Source organism: Colossoma macropomum, unplaced genomic scaffold (genome assembly GCF_904425465.1).
Source record: "Colossoma macropomum unplaced genomic scaffold, Colossoma_macropomum, whole genome shotgun sequence".
Lineage (NCBI taxonomy): Eukaryota > Metazoa > Chordata > Actinopteri > Characiformes > Serrasalmidae > Colossoma > Colossoma macropomum.
In genome coordinates this window covers 637,582-657,271 of record NW_023496020.1, presented here as the reverse complement: position 1 = coordinate 657,271, position 19,690 = coordinate 637,582, and the positions used below count along the sequence as shown (strand labels likewise).

At 39.4% G+C, this 19,690-nt stretch overlaps 1 protein-coding gene across 2 annotated transcripts; it reads right to left on the bottom strand.

Annotated features, from left to right (window-relative positions):
• Positions 1-8,384: 8,384 nt before the first annotated feature.
• Positions 8,385-16,502, bottom strand: mibp2 (muscle-specific beta 1 integrin binding protein 2). 2 transcript variants are annotated; one of them, XM_036564575.1, is made up of 8 exons: positions 16,190-16,502; positions 14,919-15,009; positions 13,070-13,118; positions 12,336-12,516; positions 11,292-11,363; positions 10,418-10,524; positions 9,729-9,813; positions 8,385-8,626 (listed from the first exon to the last, which is right to left on the bottom strand). In XM_036564575.1, exons 1-8 carry the CDS (start codon positions 16,213-16,215, stop codon positions 8,608-8,610), a joined length of 630 nt encoding a protein of 209 aa, XP_036420468.1. In that variant the 5' UTR covers positions 16,216-16,502; the 3' UTR covers positions 8,385-8,607. The 2 variants fall into 2 exon arrangements, with proteins under 2 accessions (XP_036420468.1, XP_036420469.1); XM_036564576.1 differs by lacking the exon at positions 13,070-13,118.
• Between the last annotated feature and the right edge of the window lie 3,188 nt (positions 16,503-19,690).

Genomic DNA, 19,690 nt, shown 5'->3' with positions numbered 1-19,690 from the left:
GTGCTTTCCCCCCACAGCTGACTGGTGAGAAATAATGCTTCCATTTACTGAAGAGTGAAAGACTCTGATGACAGGGACGGTGCTGCAAGGCATCTCAGGGAAGATGGCCTGGCAAGGTTCGAGAGCAAGGTCGGCACAGGAAGGCTTGAGGTCAGAGGCACCTAGTCACGACGGCAATGCTGGTGAGGCCGGTGAAGGTGGGACCATCAAAGACTTTCAGCGTGAAAGTGCCCAGCGAGCAATGGAGAGGTTGGTAAGCTGGCGTTGCAGAAAGAGAAGACACTACACAGGGTGGTGCCACAAGCCTGGGCCAGTGCGTAAACGGTTGTCTGGAGGTTTAGGTCAGGAGTCGAATGCAGCAGCTCATTGCACTCACCATCACAGGCTTGCCGAGATCCCCACTGCTCAGAGATTTCAACGTTTCTCATGATGGCATCATGGCCTCTCCTGTGTCTTACGCTATGCCGATACTACAGTGGCTCTAATACAGTGCTGCTATTGGCATTACATTCATATAGTATATTGCAGTAAATCAATGTACTTTGCATCACTGTGGCTTCTACTGTTGGCACATTTTGCTCTGGATAGAGGGCATCTACAAAATGCAAAATAAAAATACAACATTATATTTAAACAATCTGTAAAAAGCTGTAAAAATTAAGAAATGTTTGATGAATAATAATTTCATAATTATTGAAAAATAATAATGTGGAAAGCTGCATAACATTACAAATTATATTATAATAAAATTAATCTCTACAATGCCCCATATCTGAAAAACGGTGACAAGAAATTGCTACAGCTACATAATTACAGTTTATTATTTAATAACATTCGCTATCTACACTGTATAAGTTATTACTGAAGCATACCTACTTATAACTCAAGTGTTTTTAAACTTTTGAACAGTAGTGGCATATACTGTGTGTGTGTGTGTTTGCTGTAGTGAGGCCTGTTGAGGGAATAGTTTATCTCTCGTACACCTAACAGTTCTTCAGAACCTTTTCAACATAGTCATTTTCCTAGATGTTTGTCAGCTTTCTTCAGTTTTGTATTATGCAAATAACATTCTAGAGAGAATGTTGTAAGGCAGAACACAGTTGACTCCTCTCAAAGTGTTCAGTAATCTGCAGCTCTCTTCCTGGGAATCATACTGTTATAAATCTTAGCATGCTATTCTTTAGATCATCTCAAGTAGGTCAAGTTACTCCTCAGTATCCATCACCTGTGGAGTTCTTCAAGGTTCAATTTCAGGCCCTATTTTATTGCCTTTATTATTTTGTACATGTCCTTCCTCTGAGTTCTGCTGCTGATACACTTACATTATTAATGTAATTGCAATAAAAATGCATAATTTTATTATTGACAGTTGTATTATAAAATGTGTGTGTCAGCAAGGCCTGTAGAGGGAACAGTTGAGCACATCTCTTCTCTCCATATGTTTGGGTGGGTTGGGGAGGGGTGGTGGGGGGTAGCTCTTACATAACTCTGCTTATCTGTCTCACTCAAGCACTGTGAACCGAATGGCCTGGAGGCTCCGCTGCTGTAAGACCCTCACTGCCTTACACCCCACCCCACAGCATACAGTGTACATGACACCAGTTGGAACATCACACAAGCCTTTGTATCAGACTCAGTCTGATATAAAACACCTCAAACACTTCTAAATAACTTCATCAGACCTACTGTATCAAACTCACTTTGTCAAACATCAATATTATTACATCAAGTTTACTGCTTATTTTCCTCTGTTAAACTTATTCTAATACATTTACTCTATTAAACTTACTACATGAAACATACTCTATTCAACAGACTTTGTTAAACTTATTCTATTAAATTTACCTTATTAAATGTGTTCTGTCAAGCTTCCAACATCAAACGTAATAATGTCAAACTTACCATTTCAAAGTTACCAGTTACTTAGCCTATAGGTTTGGGGTGTCCAAAGTCTGGCCCCAGGGCCAAATGCGGCCCGTGTCTTCTGTTTTAACACACGTCTAAGTGTTTAAGAGCCTTTCTTTCTTTCTAGTCCAGATGGCAGCCTTAAAGCTCAAACTAACACTGAGAACCGCAGATTTTAATGGAAATTTGAACTTTTTCATCGAGAGCCACACCAAATGAGCCTCATATTTTAAAATACTTAAATGAATTTAATATCAACAGACATCAAACACAGCATGAACATTACAGTAAATATTCAATAAACTAAAGCAGCTGCAGCTCCCGAGTCTCACAGCACCGACTTCTTATCAAAGCAAATTCAGCAGGTCTGGAAATATTAACCCTTTAAGGTGGAACAATAAAGACTATTTATGCTGTTTAATTTGATCTTCTCTTTTGATGAAATGATTTCTGAATGCAGCTGCATTTATTTTATATGTAAAGAACATGATCTGACAAAACTCAAAATTTATAGATTCTTATTTAGTTTGTCTCACAAGTTAATATTTTTGAAAAAGTAAACACTTGAACAGTGTTTACTTAATACACTAGACATGTTTTGTCGTTACTCTGTTTAAACACATCAGTAATTTGTTATACGCGCTCACCGATCCAGATTACTCTGAATGAACAATTCAACAATAATGGTAGCCTTGTGCATCTTTTATACAGTGATAGGAAACACAGCAGCTCACAGAAAACTCTGACCATGCGCACTGTAACTCCTCTGGTGGCAGATTTGTATGCATTTAAGAGGTCATCACCAAATTCTCAGAATAGATCGCCAGCAGGTCCCATTCATTTGACTTAATATTTTTAATTATTTGTGAATAATATTATGGCCCTCGTTATTTAGACATGGTCTGATCTGGCCCTCTCTGAAAACAGTTTGGACATCCCGGCATAAATGTATAGGTTGTCATTTTCTAATAATTTGTTTATAAACATATTTCATAATGTTATAAAACTATATATCGCTCCTGTCAGGACAAGACTTTGTATCTCTATTTTTGCTGTTTCTCATTTTTTGACATAATTTGAAAATGCAAGCTGCCCTTTATGATCACTTGAAGATCACTTACCCATTCACTTCCATTAAATGTTAAGAACATTTTTCTTTGTCTTGTAAAGTTACTGTTTTGGAGATACGAGGTTTTGTTCTGACAGCAGCAATATGTTGAATAATTCTATAATTATGAGAAATTATGAGAATTTATTATGACAAATTATATTTCTCATAATGAGAAACATTGTCCATAATGACTAGATTTAAGATGAGTTCACTTCTGGTGGTCTGTAAATGTTTGGATGGTTTTGGTTTGGACTTTAAAGTGAATGACAGATGCAGATGTGATGACCGTTCTCCTTCGGTTCCTGTAAAACTGACCCTTAGTGGGGTTTCCCCTGAAACCTGATTAGTGCTCTCGAGTTGCAGTCTTGTTTACCTTTTTGTTTTGTTTCTGTGGGATGATTGTTCGTTCTGACTGGACCGGTCTCAGCAGCAGTGTGTGGTGTGTGGCTGGTTGAGGCCGTGGGGATTCCCGTGGTGGACAGAGCTCCACCAAACGCTCACAATAAAACTGCTTGGTCAGCTGTGTGAGAGCAGAGAATGAACGGTATGTCTCAGAGAGTCGGTGTGTTGTACGCCATTCACAGCGCAGTGCAACAGCCACCACTGTGCTAAACACGCATGCACACCAGGGGTATGGCTACAGGGCAGTTGGGGGGTGTAGGGGGCTCCCTGGTTGGACTAGGCCCCTCCAGATTTTAGACTCTTATGCCAGTCAAATTATTACAAAATGTAAGATCGTAATGGGCAAAGACGGTGAGTGTGCCCTCCTGGTCAGTGTGTATAATAGTGTTTTTATATGGGCAATCAAATCTGTTTTATCCACTGACAGTACGCTCTTAAAAAGATGGTTCTTCAAGGGTTCTTTAGCAAAGACAATGGTTCTATATAGAACCATAAATGCTCAAAGAACCATCTGCATGCTTGAAAGGTTTCTTTGCATGGTGAAATTGTTTTTCAGATTGATGGAGAATGAGCTGGAAATGATTCTGTAGCACAAAAAATGGTTCTTCTATTGTAGCAAGCTTGACACCATAACAACAAAATAATCTTTTTTGGTGCTATATAGAACCATTTTCAAAAACGTTCTATATAGAAGAACCAGATACAACACATTCTCCATCAATCTGAAGAACTATTTCACCATGCAAAGCATGCAAATGGTTCTTTGGGTGTTCATGGTTTTACATAGAAACACTGTCTATAATAAAGAACCTTTAAAGAACCACCTTTTTTATAAGTATAGAAGCAATGGATAGATTTGAGATACAAAAGAAAAACACATCACTTTTTATGCCATGCTAATATAGCAACACTATTTTATTTAGTCTTTTTTCCACCCTAGTAAAATTTCTGGGTCTTATCTGGCCCCCCAGTTCTAAAAGTTCTAGCTATGGCCCTTGTTACAGTAGCTAGCGTCACCCAGATAAATGAGGTAAACAATCATGTGTTGTGCTTTTCTTTCTCTCTAATCATGGCTGGGTGATTAATTTAGCTGTAATAAAGCTGTAGTGTCAGGGTCAGCTGGTCGGCGTCTGTTCTGCCTGTTTATTTCAGTCTGTGTGTTTATTATTACTGTAGGGAAACAGTGCAGTATAGTTCTGCTTTCACATTAAAGCTTTCAGTTCCCCTCATAGTGGGTCAGAAATTAGACCAAGCTGAATCAAGTTAATTTAGTGGAAAATATGAACATACATCATCTAAAAGATTAAGAATATTTAAATCCTTCATTTCATCAAGTGTGCAGTCAAGAACGTCTAAGACAGGCTGTTTATATCACAATACCTACATTTAGAGCCAGTTATTCATTCAGCCTATTGAGAAACTGTAGAACAGACTCAGTTTATATCACAATACCTACATTTAGAGCCAGTTATTCATTCAGCCTATTCAGAAACTGTAGAACAGACTCAGTTTATATCACAATACCTACATTTAGAGCCAGTTATTCATTCAGCCTATTGAGAAACTGTAGAACAGACTCAGTTTATATCACAATACCTACATTTAGAGTCAATTATTCATATAATAAGAAGAGTAAGTAAAATAAAGAAGAGCTCCACAAACTGGTGCAAAGGTTTAATTGATGTACTAGGTGCATAATATTTAGGAAATATGTATTTGTAGCTCATAAAGCAGTGCAGATATTCAGCCTAAACTGAATCTGCACTTTTGCACTTTTTACACAATGTACACACTTCCTCTAATGTGTATATTTTAATAAATGCCTCTAGATACTAAATGTATTCATTCTTTCATACTGAATAATTCATAGTAGATAATTCATAGTATATACAGATTAATCCATCGTAGATAATGCATAATATCTCTCTAGATAAATAACTAACTGACAGGTCCAGGGTTACAGGGGTTAACATGAACTTGAAGTTGAACTACCGGGTGCATATGTGTTTGAGATGTTTTACAGCAACTGTAGGAGTGCTGATATGTTCCAACATGTGCTGGAGAACATGGAGGAAAGTAGGCCGTCTGTATGATCTGACACACACAGAGGTTATGTAACATTTAGATCATGCTCCAGAGAAGCAGAGAAGTTCCTGTGAGCAGCTGAAAATGCAGATTACACCTCGCTATCTCACAGCACTCAGCGAGGACGAAGAGGCCTCAGGCTTCAGGCGCATGCCCTTCATACACGTGCAAAAGAGAGGCCACATACTGAAACATCGAAAACGATAACACGTGGCGTAAAAAGTACTAAGAAATTCTTCTAGCATTAAAGGAGAAATGCTCTCAAAAACGTACTTGAATAATTGTTTTTCTCAGTCTCAAACTTGCTTTCAAAAGTACCCAAATGCTAAAAATGAAACTAAACTTTACTCAGTAGGCTACATTTAAATCCAATAAGTTATTAAACAAGCCAGGTTTTAAAAAATTAATTGTTACAAATATGAAAGTGCATGCTTTCTATAAACCTGTAATAATTTAATGCAGCATCATATTAAGATGAAACTTTTTCAGACAAAGTGTCTCAGACGCATCAAACTATGTTATGTAGAAGCTACATAGACAGTTAAGAGTTATACTAGTAAGCTGGGTACCTCAGTGTCATGCTAACACAACAAGTATTACGCTAACACAAGAAATGAGCTTAAGAAAATAAGAAAAGTCTTAAGCCACACAGCCTTAATGGAATCCCAAAACAGTGGAGTACCCACACCATTTATGTTCCCTACATTAGTGTTCTATAGTGTTCCAAGGTAGATAATAATGATTAGGGGCCGTTTTTGCTTCCTATAATAGTGTTCTATGCTGCTCCAATGTAGGTAATCATTATTAAACACCCTTTCTGTTTCCTATAAAGGTGTTCAAATGTAGTGAACAATGATGTAAACCATTAATGTTCTATATAATAGTGTTCTAGAGTGTTTCAATATATGGCATAGTAATTAGAGGATCATTTCTGTCTCTGTAAAAGTGTTTTATGATTTTCCAGTGTAGGAAATAGTGATTAGGGGGCCATTTCTGTTCCCTATAAAAGTGTACATATGTTGATCAGTGATAAGAGAGACATTTGTATTCTCTATATTAGGTTCTATTGGGTTCCATTGTAGGGGATAGTGATTAGGGGACTATTTTGGTTCCCTATAATAGTGTTCTATAGTGTTCCAATGTTGGTAATCATGAATAAACACCCTTTCTGTTCTCTATAAAAGTGTTCAAATGTGATATTGATTCGGGACCATTAATGTTCTCTATGTTTTCTATAATGGCGTTCTAGAGTGTTTCAATGTAGGGAATAGTGGTTAGGGGACTATTTTGGTTCCCTATAATAGTGTTCTATAGTGTTCCAATGTAGGTAATCATGACTAAACACCCTTTCTGTTCTCTATAAAAGTGTTCAAATGTGATATTGATTCGGGACCATTAATGTTCTCTATAGTGTTCTAGAGTGTTTCAATGTAGGGAACAGTGATTAGGGATCATTGCTGTTCCCTATAAAAAAATGTTCATATGTTGTGATCAGTGATAAGAGAGCCATTTGTATTCTCTGTATTAGGTTCTATCAGGTACCACTGAAGCGGATTGTTATCAGGGACTATTCATGTTCTGTATAATAGTGTTCTATAGCGTTCCACTGTAGTGAACAGCGATCAGGGACCCATTTCTGTCCCTATAATAGTGTTCTATAGTGTTCCAATGTGGGGAAACAATTAGGGACCACTTATATTCCCTATAATAATGTTCTAGAGTGTTCCAATGTGGGTAACAGCAATTAGGGACCATATGTGTTCCCTATAGTAGTGTCCTATAGGGCTCCAGTGTTGGGAACAGTGTTTAGTTGCCCTTTCTGTTTCCTATAAAAGTGTTTAGATATAGTAAACAGTAATTAGGGACCATTCATGTACTCTATAATTGTGTTCTAGCGTGTTTCAATGTACGGAATACTGATCAGGGGACCATTCCTGTTCTCTATAATAGTGTTCAGTGTTTCATTAATTGTGATCAGTGATAAGAGAGGCATTTCTATTCTCTGTATTAGGTTCTGTTGGGTTCCACTATAGGGAACAGTGATTACAGACTCTCTATAGTAGTGTTCTAGAGTGTTTCATTGTAGGGAATGGTGACTAGGGGACCGAACAGTGATCTAGTGTTCCAATGTAGGAAACAGTGAAAAAGGACTCTTTCTGTCCATATAATAATGTTCTATAGTGTTCTAATGTGGAGAAACAGCAATTACAGACCATTTATATTCCCCATAGTAGTGTTCTAGAGTGTTTCAATGCAGAGAGCAATGATTAGGGACCATTTGCGTTCCCTATAACAGTGTCCTATAGGGCACCAATGTAGGGAGCAGTGTTTAGGTGCCCTTTTTGTTCCCTATAAAAGTGTTTAGATGTATTTAACAGTGATTAGGGACCATTCATGTTCCCTATTGTTGAAAACAGAGTCCCTGATTCTCCGTAAGGAAAAAGAACTGTGATGAGGGTGTTTTGAACACAGCGTGACTCTACAGATGGATACATATCCTGTATATTATTGTGCTCGGTCACCCGGGTGACGGGCGTGACGCGGCTGAGCGGGTCAGCAGCGGTGTACTGGTTTGGGGCCTGTATTTAAGAAAAGAAAAATGGCCAGCAGTGGAAACCATAATGAGCAAGGCGCTCTGGCAGGAGCAGGATGTGGCCAGGACACTCCACCATACGCCCACAGACAGGCAGGGAAAGAGTGAGGCTTTTGGTAAACAAGGTCACAGGATTGGATTTCGGAGTCATAACAACGAGGTGAATGCACTGCACGTGTGCGTGTGATTCATAGACTCCATTATAGAGAAGCTCCACAACTCACAGACGACCAGAGCAACAAGAATACAGATTTGGATTTGAAAAAAAAAAACGAACAGAAAAGCACGTCTTTACCAGGAGATCCTTTATTGAGTTGAGCTGCTGACTGCAACCATATCCAGAGCTGTTAAACAGGAGTATCGTTCCAAAAAAAGGCAATAAATATGGAGAGTATAAAAAAAACAAGCCAAAAAGCATGTAGCGGAGTAGTTATTTAACACAGACACAGTCTGGGCAGGTACATGCTGCTGCTGCTGCTGCTGAGAGACGACGTCTTCCTGCTGCTGCGCTTCAGAGCAGATCAACAGACCTGAAACACACATGCAAACCCCAAATCAGTCTTACGGATTAAACAACCAAATTATCTGCTCACAAAATTAGTCACGTCATACAATAATGTCAACATGTTTTCCAGAAAAGAAAACCTGGTGACATTAAACACACTTATAACAGAAGCCTATGGGAGCCTGCTTTAGCATTTCTATTATCCTTGAGTTTAGAGTCAGTGCATTTCTGTTTCAAAAAAGTGTGTTCAAATTATTGTCTGTGCTAATCAGCTGCATGCTAAAGATGCCACAGATAGAAAGTTCTGGAGTATTCCTTCAGGGTGTTTTCACACTAGACCTTTTTTCCGGACCCAGGGCCTTTTGTTCTGAGTTCAGCACGTTTGGTCGAGTGTGAAAGCTGCTTTTGAGCCCAGGAGCAGAAAACCTCCTGAAATCGGTGGTCTATAAGCTTATTTGACATCAGCTCATTCACACTTAACGTACCTTCTGTATTAACATGCTAAATTACTGTTAAAGACTTTTTAAAGTTTTTTTTATGGTTGTTTAAATGCTGGAATACTGAAAAAGAAGTTATATATTTTGGGGCATGTTAGTGCAAATTCAAGTTAAAATGTCTGTTTAATGTGTATTAAGTAACATTTATTGATATGGAACGTACATTTACGGTAAATTGCTGGCTACTGGCTTTTACAGTTGTGTAAAAATACAAAAGATTAGAATATTTTAGTTACAGTTTATTACTGTAAATGTATAGCAATGTGCAGCTACCTCACAGCAATGTTGTGGTGTAGGTCAGTGTGGAGTCACAGTATATTGCTGCTGTCAGAACAAAACCTCATATCTCTATGTTTTTTTTTTCCATGTTTTTCAGTTTTTGACATATTTTGAAAATGCCTGTTGTTCTTTACATTGTGTGTAAATTTCATGATGAATGGACCAAAAGAAACAGCCCAAAATGACTTAGAAAAACGTCTGGTTCCATTTTCTTACATTAATAGCAGAGTATGTTTTTTCCTTCTCCTGTAAAGTTACCATTTTGGAGGCACAAGGTTTTGTTCCAACAGCAGCGATATACAGCTACTGTTTTACTGTTATTTACTGTTCAGTGAATTACAGTGAAAGTACCTTTGTTCGTTCTGGATGTTGTTAATTACGTCTCCGTACACAGCGTTAAACAGCTGCTCCTTAGACAGGGTTCCGTCGAGCTGCACTGTAAACACACAAACACACAGTCAGTTCTCTGCTATTATTCATACACACTGCATATGTACTTCATATACAGCCTACGGTTAATCTTACTAGGGGTGAAATGACTCTCCAAATGCATTTTGTTCAGACTTTTTTTGTTCCGCCCCTCATACAAACTTAAAATCATTATCCAGCTTTTATGTGACTCTGTACGGAATGAGTCAGTTTATGTAACTGTACGGAAAAAGTCATAGATGAACAGATGTGCAGACGGACAGACAACGTTGGTGTTTGATAAATGAGTGAACGGGCGACAGACAGCTACAGACAGCTATAGACTAGCTCGCTAACTTTTGGTTATGTCGGGTTAGCATTAGCTCACTAAGCTTCTCTGACTGAAACTGTTCTGTGTGGGTGGGGCAAGAGACGCAGTCTTGTGATTGGTCAGGGGAATGCTTATGGAAGAAGATTTGAACCGCCCAGTTTACATGGAGAGGAGAGAAATATGGTGAATATATCGGCCATCTATTGGTCAGTGGAACACTATTCAAAGGGTATAAACTTAGTACGTGTTTACTGTTTGCCTGCAAGAGCAAGATTAACCTTATTAGAAAACTTCAACTTACCAACATCAACTCCTAAGTCCTCCATCATTTTCGTGTGTTTGACGTACATGGGCCACACGTGGCCATCAAACAGACCCGGAGGGTCTGGCACCGCGTAGTTCCTCGCACTAAAACAACCACACACACACATAAACAGGGCTTTTTTAGATACTGGCTTCATCAGTGTGCTTAAATAAGAACACATATGTGTGTGTATACAGTGGGGTCCTAAAGTCTGAGACCACCATCCATCCATCCATCCATCCATCCATCCATCCATCATCTAAACCGCTTATCCTTCTGGGTCGCGGTGGGGTGCTGGAGCCTATCCCAGCTGTCATTGGGCAGACTGAGACCACCAGTGAAAATATTTCTATACTTCTGTATCCCTTTCTGATTTAACACAATATTTCTAATCACAAATTCTTTTATCAGCATCACATTTGAGTGAAAAGTAGAATCTGTGAAATTTTAACATGATTTTCAGAATTTCTTAGTATTTGGTGGTGTGTCCCCCCTTTGCTTTAACGCACAGACTCTACAAGTTTGTGTAAAAGTCTCTGATCTGCAGGTTAAACCCACCAGAGAGTCTGAACATGAGCTTCATTGGAAGAGATCAGACTAAAAACACTCTGACCTTTTTACACACAGGCTTTAATACCATCAGCATTCCAAATTTGCTTAATTTTGCTTTGAAACATGACCCGAAAATAGCACAGAATCCTGAATATTTATACTTGTCTTTTTTTTTATTTGAGAGCATTCTAAAACATTCTGTTGTTTATTTTCAGGTGTAAATGAAAAATATCTCAGATTCAGACTTTTGAACCCCAGTGTGTGTGTGTGTATGTATATACAGATATATATATATATATATATATGCTCCTTTACTCACCATCTTCTCCTTTTGCACTCTTCATATGGGATGGAAATGAAGTAGCGCTGGTTAAACACATCAATCAAAGGTCTGCAGGAAAACCATAATATGCAGATCTACATAAATCTCATATCAGCTGACACTGTATGTTTATAATTCATCAAACAGCACTGCTGCCCATTCGCTTCACTCTTTTTCTATAAAGTACATTCCATTCAGTGCCCATCATACATACCATTTACTGTACATGCTATTTATAATGCAGCCGCACACAGCATTCAAACTGCGTTCTATTTATAATGTGACTGTCTTCAACATGCAGGTATTTACTATTAGATTTATGTTTTCTGCTATATGATTTGGGATTCTGTTGACAGAAGGAATAAATCTGCGGTCTGTAGTCTTTTGAAAGCTCTTGTTACCAGAACTGAGTATCGGAATTCAAAATCTTTATGGTACCGACTGGATTACTTCTAGAGCATCGATAAATTTGGTATGTGGTTAAATACCAAATTTCAATGTCTATTAGCATCTGTGAGCCAATAAGTGTGCTTGTTCCACAATCTAGACTGTCTGAATTATATTCCATATCATTGCTGTCCACTATTTTCATTTTTCTACATCATTTGAGCACAGCTGCTGTCTTAAGCCGTTTTCTGTCTGTAATTTAAAACAAAGTTACTGAAAAAGTAAAAACTTTAGTAAAAAAAATAGTTCTATATAGTTCTATATAGAACCATGAACACTCGAAGAACCGTTTGCATGGTGAAATAGTTCTTCAGACTGATGGAGAATGACCTGTAGATGTTTACATACAGTGCTTTTTTAAAAAAAGGGTTCTATATAGAACCATTTTCTTTACTAAAGAACCTTTGAAGAGCCATCTTCTTTAAGTGTGTAGCGTTCAGGAAGCAGCTTTAGTTTTTACTGCACTTAATGCTCTATGATGCTTCTGAGCAGTATTTTCGGTGATATTTTGTGGTCCCCTAATTGTTCAGTTGCCATTGCGATGAACTCTGATCGACTGAGGAGACTCAGAGCCGTGTGTGAGTGATGTCTGACCCGTGGGTGTAGAGCAGAAATCCCTCCACGATGAGGATGTGCGTGTCCTCATCTCTGGATCTGGGGATGATTTCAGAGTCCAGCGTGTTGTTGACGCCGTGTGAGCGCTCAAACTTTACGGGGTTCTCCAGCCAGGCGTAGATGGTGCTCATCATGGCGTCCATGTCCAGAGCTGTGATGACTACACACACACACACACATGCACACAGAGACAGCCAGTGAGGCGGCGCAACATCACACTGTTAAAAATCATGCAGACTGTGTTAATTTCACTGTTAATTACACTGAGGTACAACAGTTTGGAGACACCTTACCTTCAGATTTAACACAATTTCACCATCATCAACATTCCATATAAAACTCAGAAGACATGTAGGTTCACTGGTGGTTTTGGATAGTACATAAAATGTCTATATTTGTGTTGTAGTCATGGTGACCCCTGGTTCCGATCACCACCACTGTAAAGAAATCTGAACCATTTTACACCAAACTACTCTGAATCACTCTGTTTACATCTGAATTCTGGGGGAATTTTTAAAAGTTGGTGGAATTCCCCTTCAATATGGTCAGTTATGGCAAAAAAAAATTGTACTACAAACATTTTGGAAAGTAAGGTGTCTCCAAACTTTGGGTAGCATGAGTCAGGTCACTTTCTCTCGCTCTCACAAATACACATACACACACACACACACACTCATATAGAAGACCACACCCAGCCAGAAACCCAGGCTTACCATCGTACTGCTTAAAGCCATCTTCACCAACTTCAATCTCATCTTGGGGCTGAAACATACATGGATGAGATGTACTCATGTACATTCAGCGGCTGATTGGTCGATTTTCAGCCTCACCAACACACACCAAACAGCTCTAACTACAGCCCGTCTGACCCCACCCAACACCAGTTTACCTACTAAGGGTGCAACGATGCACATACACGGCCATTCAACAGCTCAGAATCATATTAATCATATTAACAATGACTTCAATAACAGCTTATACAGTGTAGATTGAGATGCTATAAGGTATTTTACAGGGCTCATATCATGGAAAACTGCCTTAATCTTGCTTGGTCAAAATAAAAGAGTGTGATGTCATATGTGAACGTAGTTTAACAGCCCACACAGTCCATACAAGCAACCTAAGCCTCTTTAAAATTCACTGTTTTTGTGATGTAACAAAAATCAGAGCACTTGGAGTGCTTCAGCCCGCTGCTTTCTGAACAAGGTGCAAAACAGGACAGCTAATCATAACAGAGCTCATTTACATATGTCAGTCTTAAAGGAACAGTATGTTCAATATATATAGTTCTACGCGGAGCTCAGAGGGAAATATAAGAAGTAAGAACAATGTAGGATATGGGCCCTTTAAAATAAATAACATACTGTGATTGTTTACAGTGCTTTTTTAAGAAAGAAATCTGCCTGGTATTATTAATATTATAGATTGTAATATTATATTTATTATAGCTTTGTTATAACTTAATTCTTTATGTTGTACAGGATTTCAGTCATTGTAGAATCTACAGCTCTGTTCCAAATTTAGTTTTCATTTGCTGCTTCCTGGTAGTTAGTTGTAATCTATCATCGCTGTCCAAAAAAAAAACTTTCCATTTTTGCCGATTTTTAGTTTTGTACATAATTTGAGCTCAGCAGCTGTGCTTTACATTGTGTGTGAAATGCATGATGTTATACTAAAACATATTACAAGTATTAAAAGTAAAATTAGATATTTGTTTTTCCTCAGACAGCGACGGTATGAAGCTGTAAAGCAGCATCAGTACATTACATTATTGAAAAGAAGTGATCCTGAACTGTTGAACAGTAGTGCGTTTTCTTTAATAAAACAGTTCAAATTAGTTATAACAATACAAAAGCAGACGTGCTCCCAGATGTTCAGTTCTGATCATTAACAGGGTTCTACGAAATACAGTAAATGAGAGACGTTCGGCGAATAAGCCGTACAAATTCACATTTACATTCACTGATTATACAGTAACTTTTACTGACTCTTCTACACTGTACGCTCTTAAAGATGGTTCAAGGGTTCTTCAGTAAAGACAATGGTTCTATCTAGAACCATGAACACTCAAAGAACCATATGCATGCTTAAATGGTTCTCTGCATGGTGAAATGGGTCTTCAGAAAGATGGATAATGTGTTGTATATTGTTCTATATAGCATCAAAAAGGGTTCTGCTATTGTTATGATGTCATGCTTGTTAATTGTTAATTGCTAATTTGGAGCTCATGGTTCTATTGTATACAAGCTTGAGATAATAACCATTGCAGAACCCTTTTTGGTGCTATACAGAACCATATACAACACATTCTCCATCAATCTGAAGAACAATTCCACCATGCAAAGAATCATTTAAACATGCAGATGGTTCTTTAAGTGTTCATGGTTCCATATAAAACTACTGTCTTTACTAAAGAAGAACCACCTTTTTTAAGAGTGTAGTGAAATCTGTGCACCTTTAATGCTGACACATTACCTGGAGACCCTAACTTACACACACACACACACACACACACACACACACATACACACACATACACACACACACACTCTCAGCACTCACCTTGAAGAAGTCATCCTGGTGCACCACGCAGCAGTTGGGCAGCGCTCGGTACAGTTTGTCAGTCAGGGTGGTCTTACCCCCATTAGTCACACTGAGACACACAGAACGCCTCATTAGCATAATCGCATATTTACATAATGCAGCATCATTACACAGGATCACATTTTTATACCTGAAACAAACGCAGGGACTTCATCACACTCACATCCAAACCAGGACAAAGAGTTTCAGGCTTATACACTCTGTCACACTGAAAACTCTAAAAAGCAAACTTAAGACCGCTCAGGCCTCTAATTGATGCCCTCTTAACCATCATACATTAACTATTCCAGCCTTTTTTTCCAGCCGTTTTCTAGATTATTTTGTATGGATTATGTTTTATTTACATTTTAATGTCCTCTTTATTTTACACAATAGGTATCAAACAATGCCAAAACAAGCTTATATAATTTTTTACAAAAAAAATTACGTTTTTTTTTTTGTAGAGCTCAATTAACTAACTGTGCATTATTAGTGTTTTTTAATTAAATTTGTTTTTACTTTTCTAAAGTGGATTTCTTATTTAATAATGCCACGTTTTTATTTTTTGCCCTATTTCATACATTTTTGCTCCCTCACCTTTTGATTTTGATATTATTGTTACTATTATTATTATTGTTGTTACCATCATTATTACTGTCGTTTCTTATGTAACCTGGCTATAAAATTCAATACGTTTACAACACCTTCATCTACAGACATAATAAATCATGTTTATAACATATTTACAGGCACATGTTTGTAAACAACTTAACACAGACAGTTCACTGCAGAAGGACTGACTCTGTACTGATGGTGTTATATCTGTGTAATAAGCCAAACGCATGTGCAGAAGCTTTAGAACTGCGTTATTAACCACCTATTACGCTATTGTTGCACCAAATAATCAATTTTGTGCTTCTAGCGAAGTAAATTCACTGCAGAGTGACAGAATTATGGAGCTGGTGATATTTTATATGTTATACATGTTTAATAACGCTGAAAAAAATTATAGTCTAATATTTCTCTTTAATGCACCACGTGCTGCTGGGGTTAAAAAGGTCGCTGTTATCAATCTAAAACATCCAGGCTGCACGCGGACGATAAATTACGAGGTACTAGTCACATTAAACACATTTATCATGCTTATAAAGTGTTAATAATTGTTAATACAGCCCATTCAATGGTATATTAATGATACGCTGAATGGGAAACGCGTTCCACGTGCTCCTCTTCCTCTATCTTGCACTCACCCGCCGATGCCAATGACGTACTTCATCCTGGACACTCGGCGCGCGCGAGGACGGTCGGTAGGTCTGTCTCACGTGAGCGCGTGCGTGCGAGATAAGAGTGATAAACGGCGGCTCGCGGAGTTGGAGGAGCCGGACTGGAGCGCGCGCGGACCGGAGAGACTGTGAGAGAGATGGTTTGGAGGTGTCGCGTGCCGTCAGCTTCTTTTGTGCTCCATTGTGCTGCGGGAACGCGGAGCTACACGAGCTTCACACCGGAGAGCGCGATCCACGGAAAGAGAAAGAGAGAACGTGCTGCGCGCGCACACGGGGCTTTACTGCCCACGACGGACTCACTGATTGGGTATTTAAGCAGAGCCAAGCCCGCAGAGGAGAGACGAGCAGCCAATCAGAGAGCAGAGGACGGTTTAGGCCATGCCCCCTCCCCCGCAAGAAAGAGAGAGAGAAAGAGAGAGACAGAGAGAGAGGGAGAGAGAGAGAGAGAGAGAGAGAGGGAGTTTCCTACATAGTAAAACTTAAATACACTGTGGGTTAAAATAATGTGTTTTAAACTCTCTCTCTCTCTCTCTCTGTCTGTCTGTCTCTCTCTCTGTCTTTCTCTTTTTCTGTCTCTCGCACTCTTCTCTCTTTCTCTCTTTTTCTCCCTCTCTCTGTCTTCTCTCTCTCTCGCGCGCGTTTTATTCTCTCATTTTTTGTCTCATTTCTCTCTGTCTTTGTCTCTCTCCCTCTTTCTCTTTGTCTGCCTGTCTCTTTCTTACTTTACTCTCTCTCTCTCTCTCTCTCTCTCTCTCTCTCTCTCTCTCTCTCTCTCTCTCTGTCTGTCTTTATGACTTTGTTTACATCTCAACCTAATTATGCAGAAATTTGGAAATATTGGTGGAACTCCCCTTCAAATCCACAGTAGGTTTGCTGTGCTCCACTGTACCTCGTACACAGGTACACAGCGTTTACACACATTACCACCGTCTCATCCTACACTGAACAACACAGACGTTTATACAGGGTACAACACTGAGTGGATCCTCTGGATTAGGAGGCCTCTAAACAGTCAAAATACAATAGCGTTCACTGCCATTCATGGACACGTTGCTAGGGCGATCGACACGGGGCTAGCAGACATTTGCAGTTTAACTTCCACAGAGTCGTGCTGCGTCCAAAACCCCACACGACCACATTCAGTATCATAATAACACACCTCCGACTGACCCAGTCGCGCGTCATGCTGTAGTCACTGTCATACCGAATTAGAAGCTCCGGCTCTGAGGTGGTTTTCTCTATGGGCAAAAATGAATGGAGTTTATGAACTATTAAAGGTGCAATAAACGATTCTGGAGAGCGAGTATTGATATTTGAACAGCAAAACAAAAGAGGGCCCCACCTTCGGTGCTCCTTCAGAAGCTCCACCGTAAAATTCATGAACACACATTGCCAAGACGAACAACACTGGGCTAGCAAACTTTTTTTTTTTAGATCTACGTGGCCATAAAACCCTTCATAAATGCTGTACGGACAAATACTGTGATATAACAATCACACAGCAAGTAATGTAACTAATGTTAGCTAGATGGGTTAGCAAACTGTCACTACAGTTGCTGCTGTGAAGCTAAACACAAACATTAGCAAATGGGACAAAACAATATTGACCTGTTGGTTCTAGGAAACAGAAAAAAAGTTTATCTTGCTCAGAAACAGAGCAGCCTTTCCCTTTTCATTCCTTTCATGAAGCTGAATTTTCTCGTTCAGTTTCTTGTTTAAATTTTTCAGTTCCACCTAAAATGGTGCTACAGTTACATTCAGGTGCCTCATGTTCTTGGTCGAATTTTCCCGTTCCACCTTAAATGGTGCAGCAGTTCTGTTACTGTTATGTTTGCACACAGGAATAAATCCGGTGCTGGTCCACTGCACTGGCTTTCCTGTAAACAGGAAACATACAAAGTGGCTCAAACAGAACAACACAATAGTATTCCCGCCAATCAGCAGCAGGGGGCACTCCTCCTCAGAACAGGGGGAAGGGGAGGGGCTACATGCTGAACTCCATGCATTGTCAAGAAGAAGAGAAACAGCCAAAGAGGAGAAGATCTGAAGAACACAGAATGAGAAAGGAGGTCTTAGATCAGGTTGGGGCGTTTCAGCTGTGAAGAGAGCTGACGAGGCCGAAGTTGGCTTCCTATTGGCACTTTTCAGTTCCACCTTAAATCATGTAGCAGTTCCATTCTGGCATCTGGCAACTGCTCCACCATTTAAGGTGGAACGGGAAAATTCGAACAAGAAGCTTAGGTGCCTGAATGTAACAGCTGCTCCATTTAAGGTGGAACGGGAAAATTTGAACAAGAAACTGAGACAACTGAATACAACTGCTGCACCATTTAAGGTGGAACAAGAAAAATTGAACGAGAAGCTGAGATGCCTGAATACAACTGCTGCACCATTTTAGGTGGAATGGGAAAATTTGAACAACAAGCTGAGGCGCCTGCATGTAACAGCTGCACCATTTAAAGTGGAACGAGAACATTTGAACAAGAAACTGAGACGCTGAATACAACTGCTGCACCATTTAAGGTGGAACAGGAAAATTTGAACAAGAAGCTGAGATGCCTGAATGTAACTGCTGCGTCATTTAAGGCAGAATGAGAAAATTCAGCTTCATGGAGAGTTGAACAGCATGAAAATGGATGAGGAGGCTGCTCTGTGTCTGAGCAACATTAACTTATTTCTGCTGTTTCACAGAACCAACAGGTCAGTACTGTTTTGTCTGTTTTTATTTGCTAATGTTTGTGATAGTAACTGTTTAGCTTCACAACAGCAGCTGTAGCAACAGTTTGCTAACCCACAGCCTAGCTAATGTTAGCTATATTACTTCCTGTGTTATTCACTTTAATGTTATGTCATGGTATTTGTCCGTACGGTGTTTGTGAAGAGTTTTATGGCCACGAAGACTTATAAAACAAGTTTGCCAGCCCAGTGTCGTTCATTTTGGCAATGTGCGTCCATGAATTTGGGGGGGTGGAGCTTCTGAAGGAGCACTGAAGGAAAGGGTGTGTTTGTTTTGCTGTTCAAATATTAACACTCATTCTTCAGAATCGTTTACTGCACCTTTAACTGTTCATAAACTCCATTCATTTTTCCTCAAAGAGAAAACCAGCTCCTAATTTGGGCATGACAGTGATGACAGCATAACGCATGACTCGGTCAGTCGGAGACGTGTTATTATGATATTAAATGTGATCGTGTGGGGTTATGGACGCAGCCTGTCTCTGTGGAAGTTAAACTGCTCCGTGTGACGTTACAGGAAATATTTGTGCTTTTATTATGACTTTGCCGAATTCTTCCTTCCTGAGGGCTCTTCCCACTTGCTGCACTTCACACATCACATGTTTACACTGCACACCACGTAACAGCAGTTGTGTGTGAATTACAGCGCGGACACACTCACTCCAAGTCCGGATTACAGGCCTGTCCTCCTCCACTCTGCTGCGTCTGGGATCAGCCCACAGGAGCGGAGCT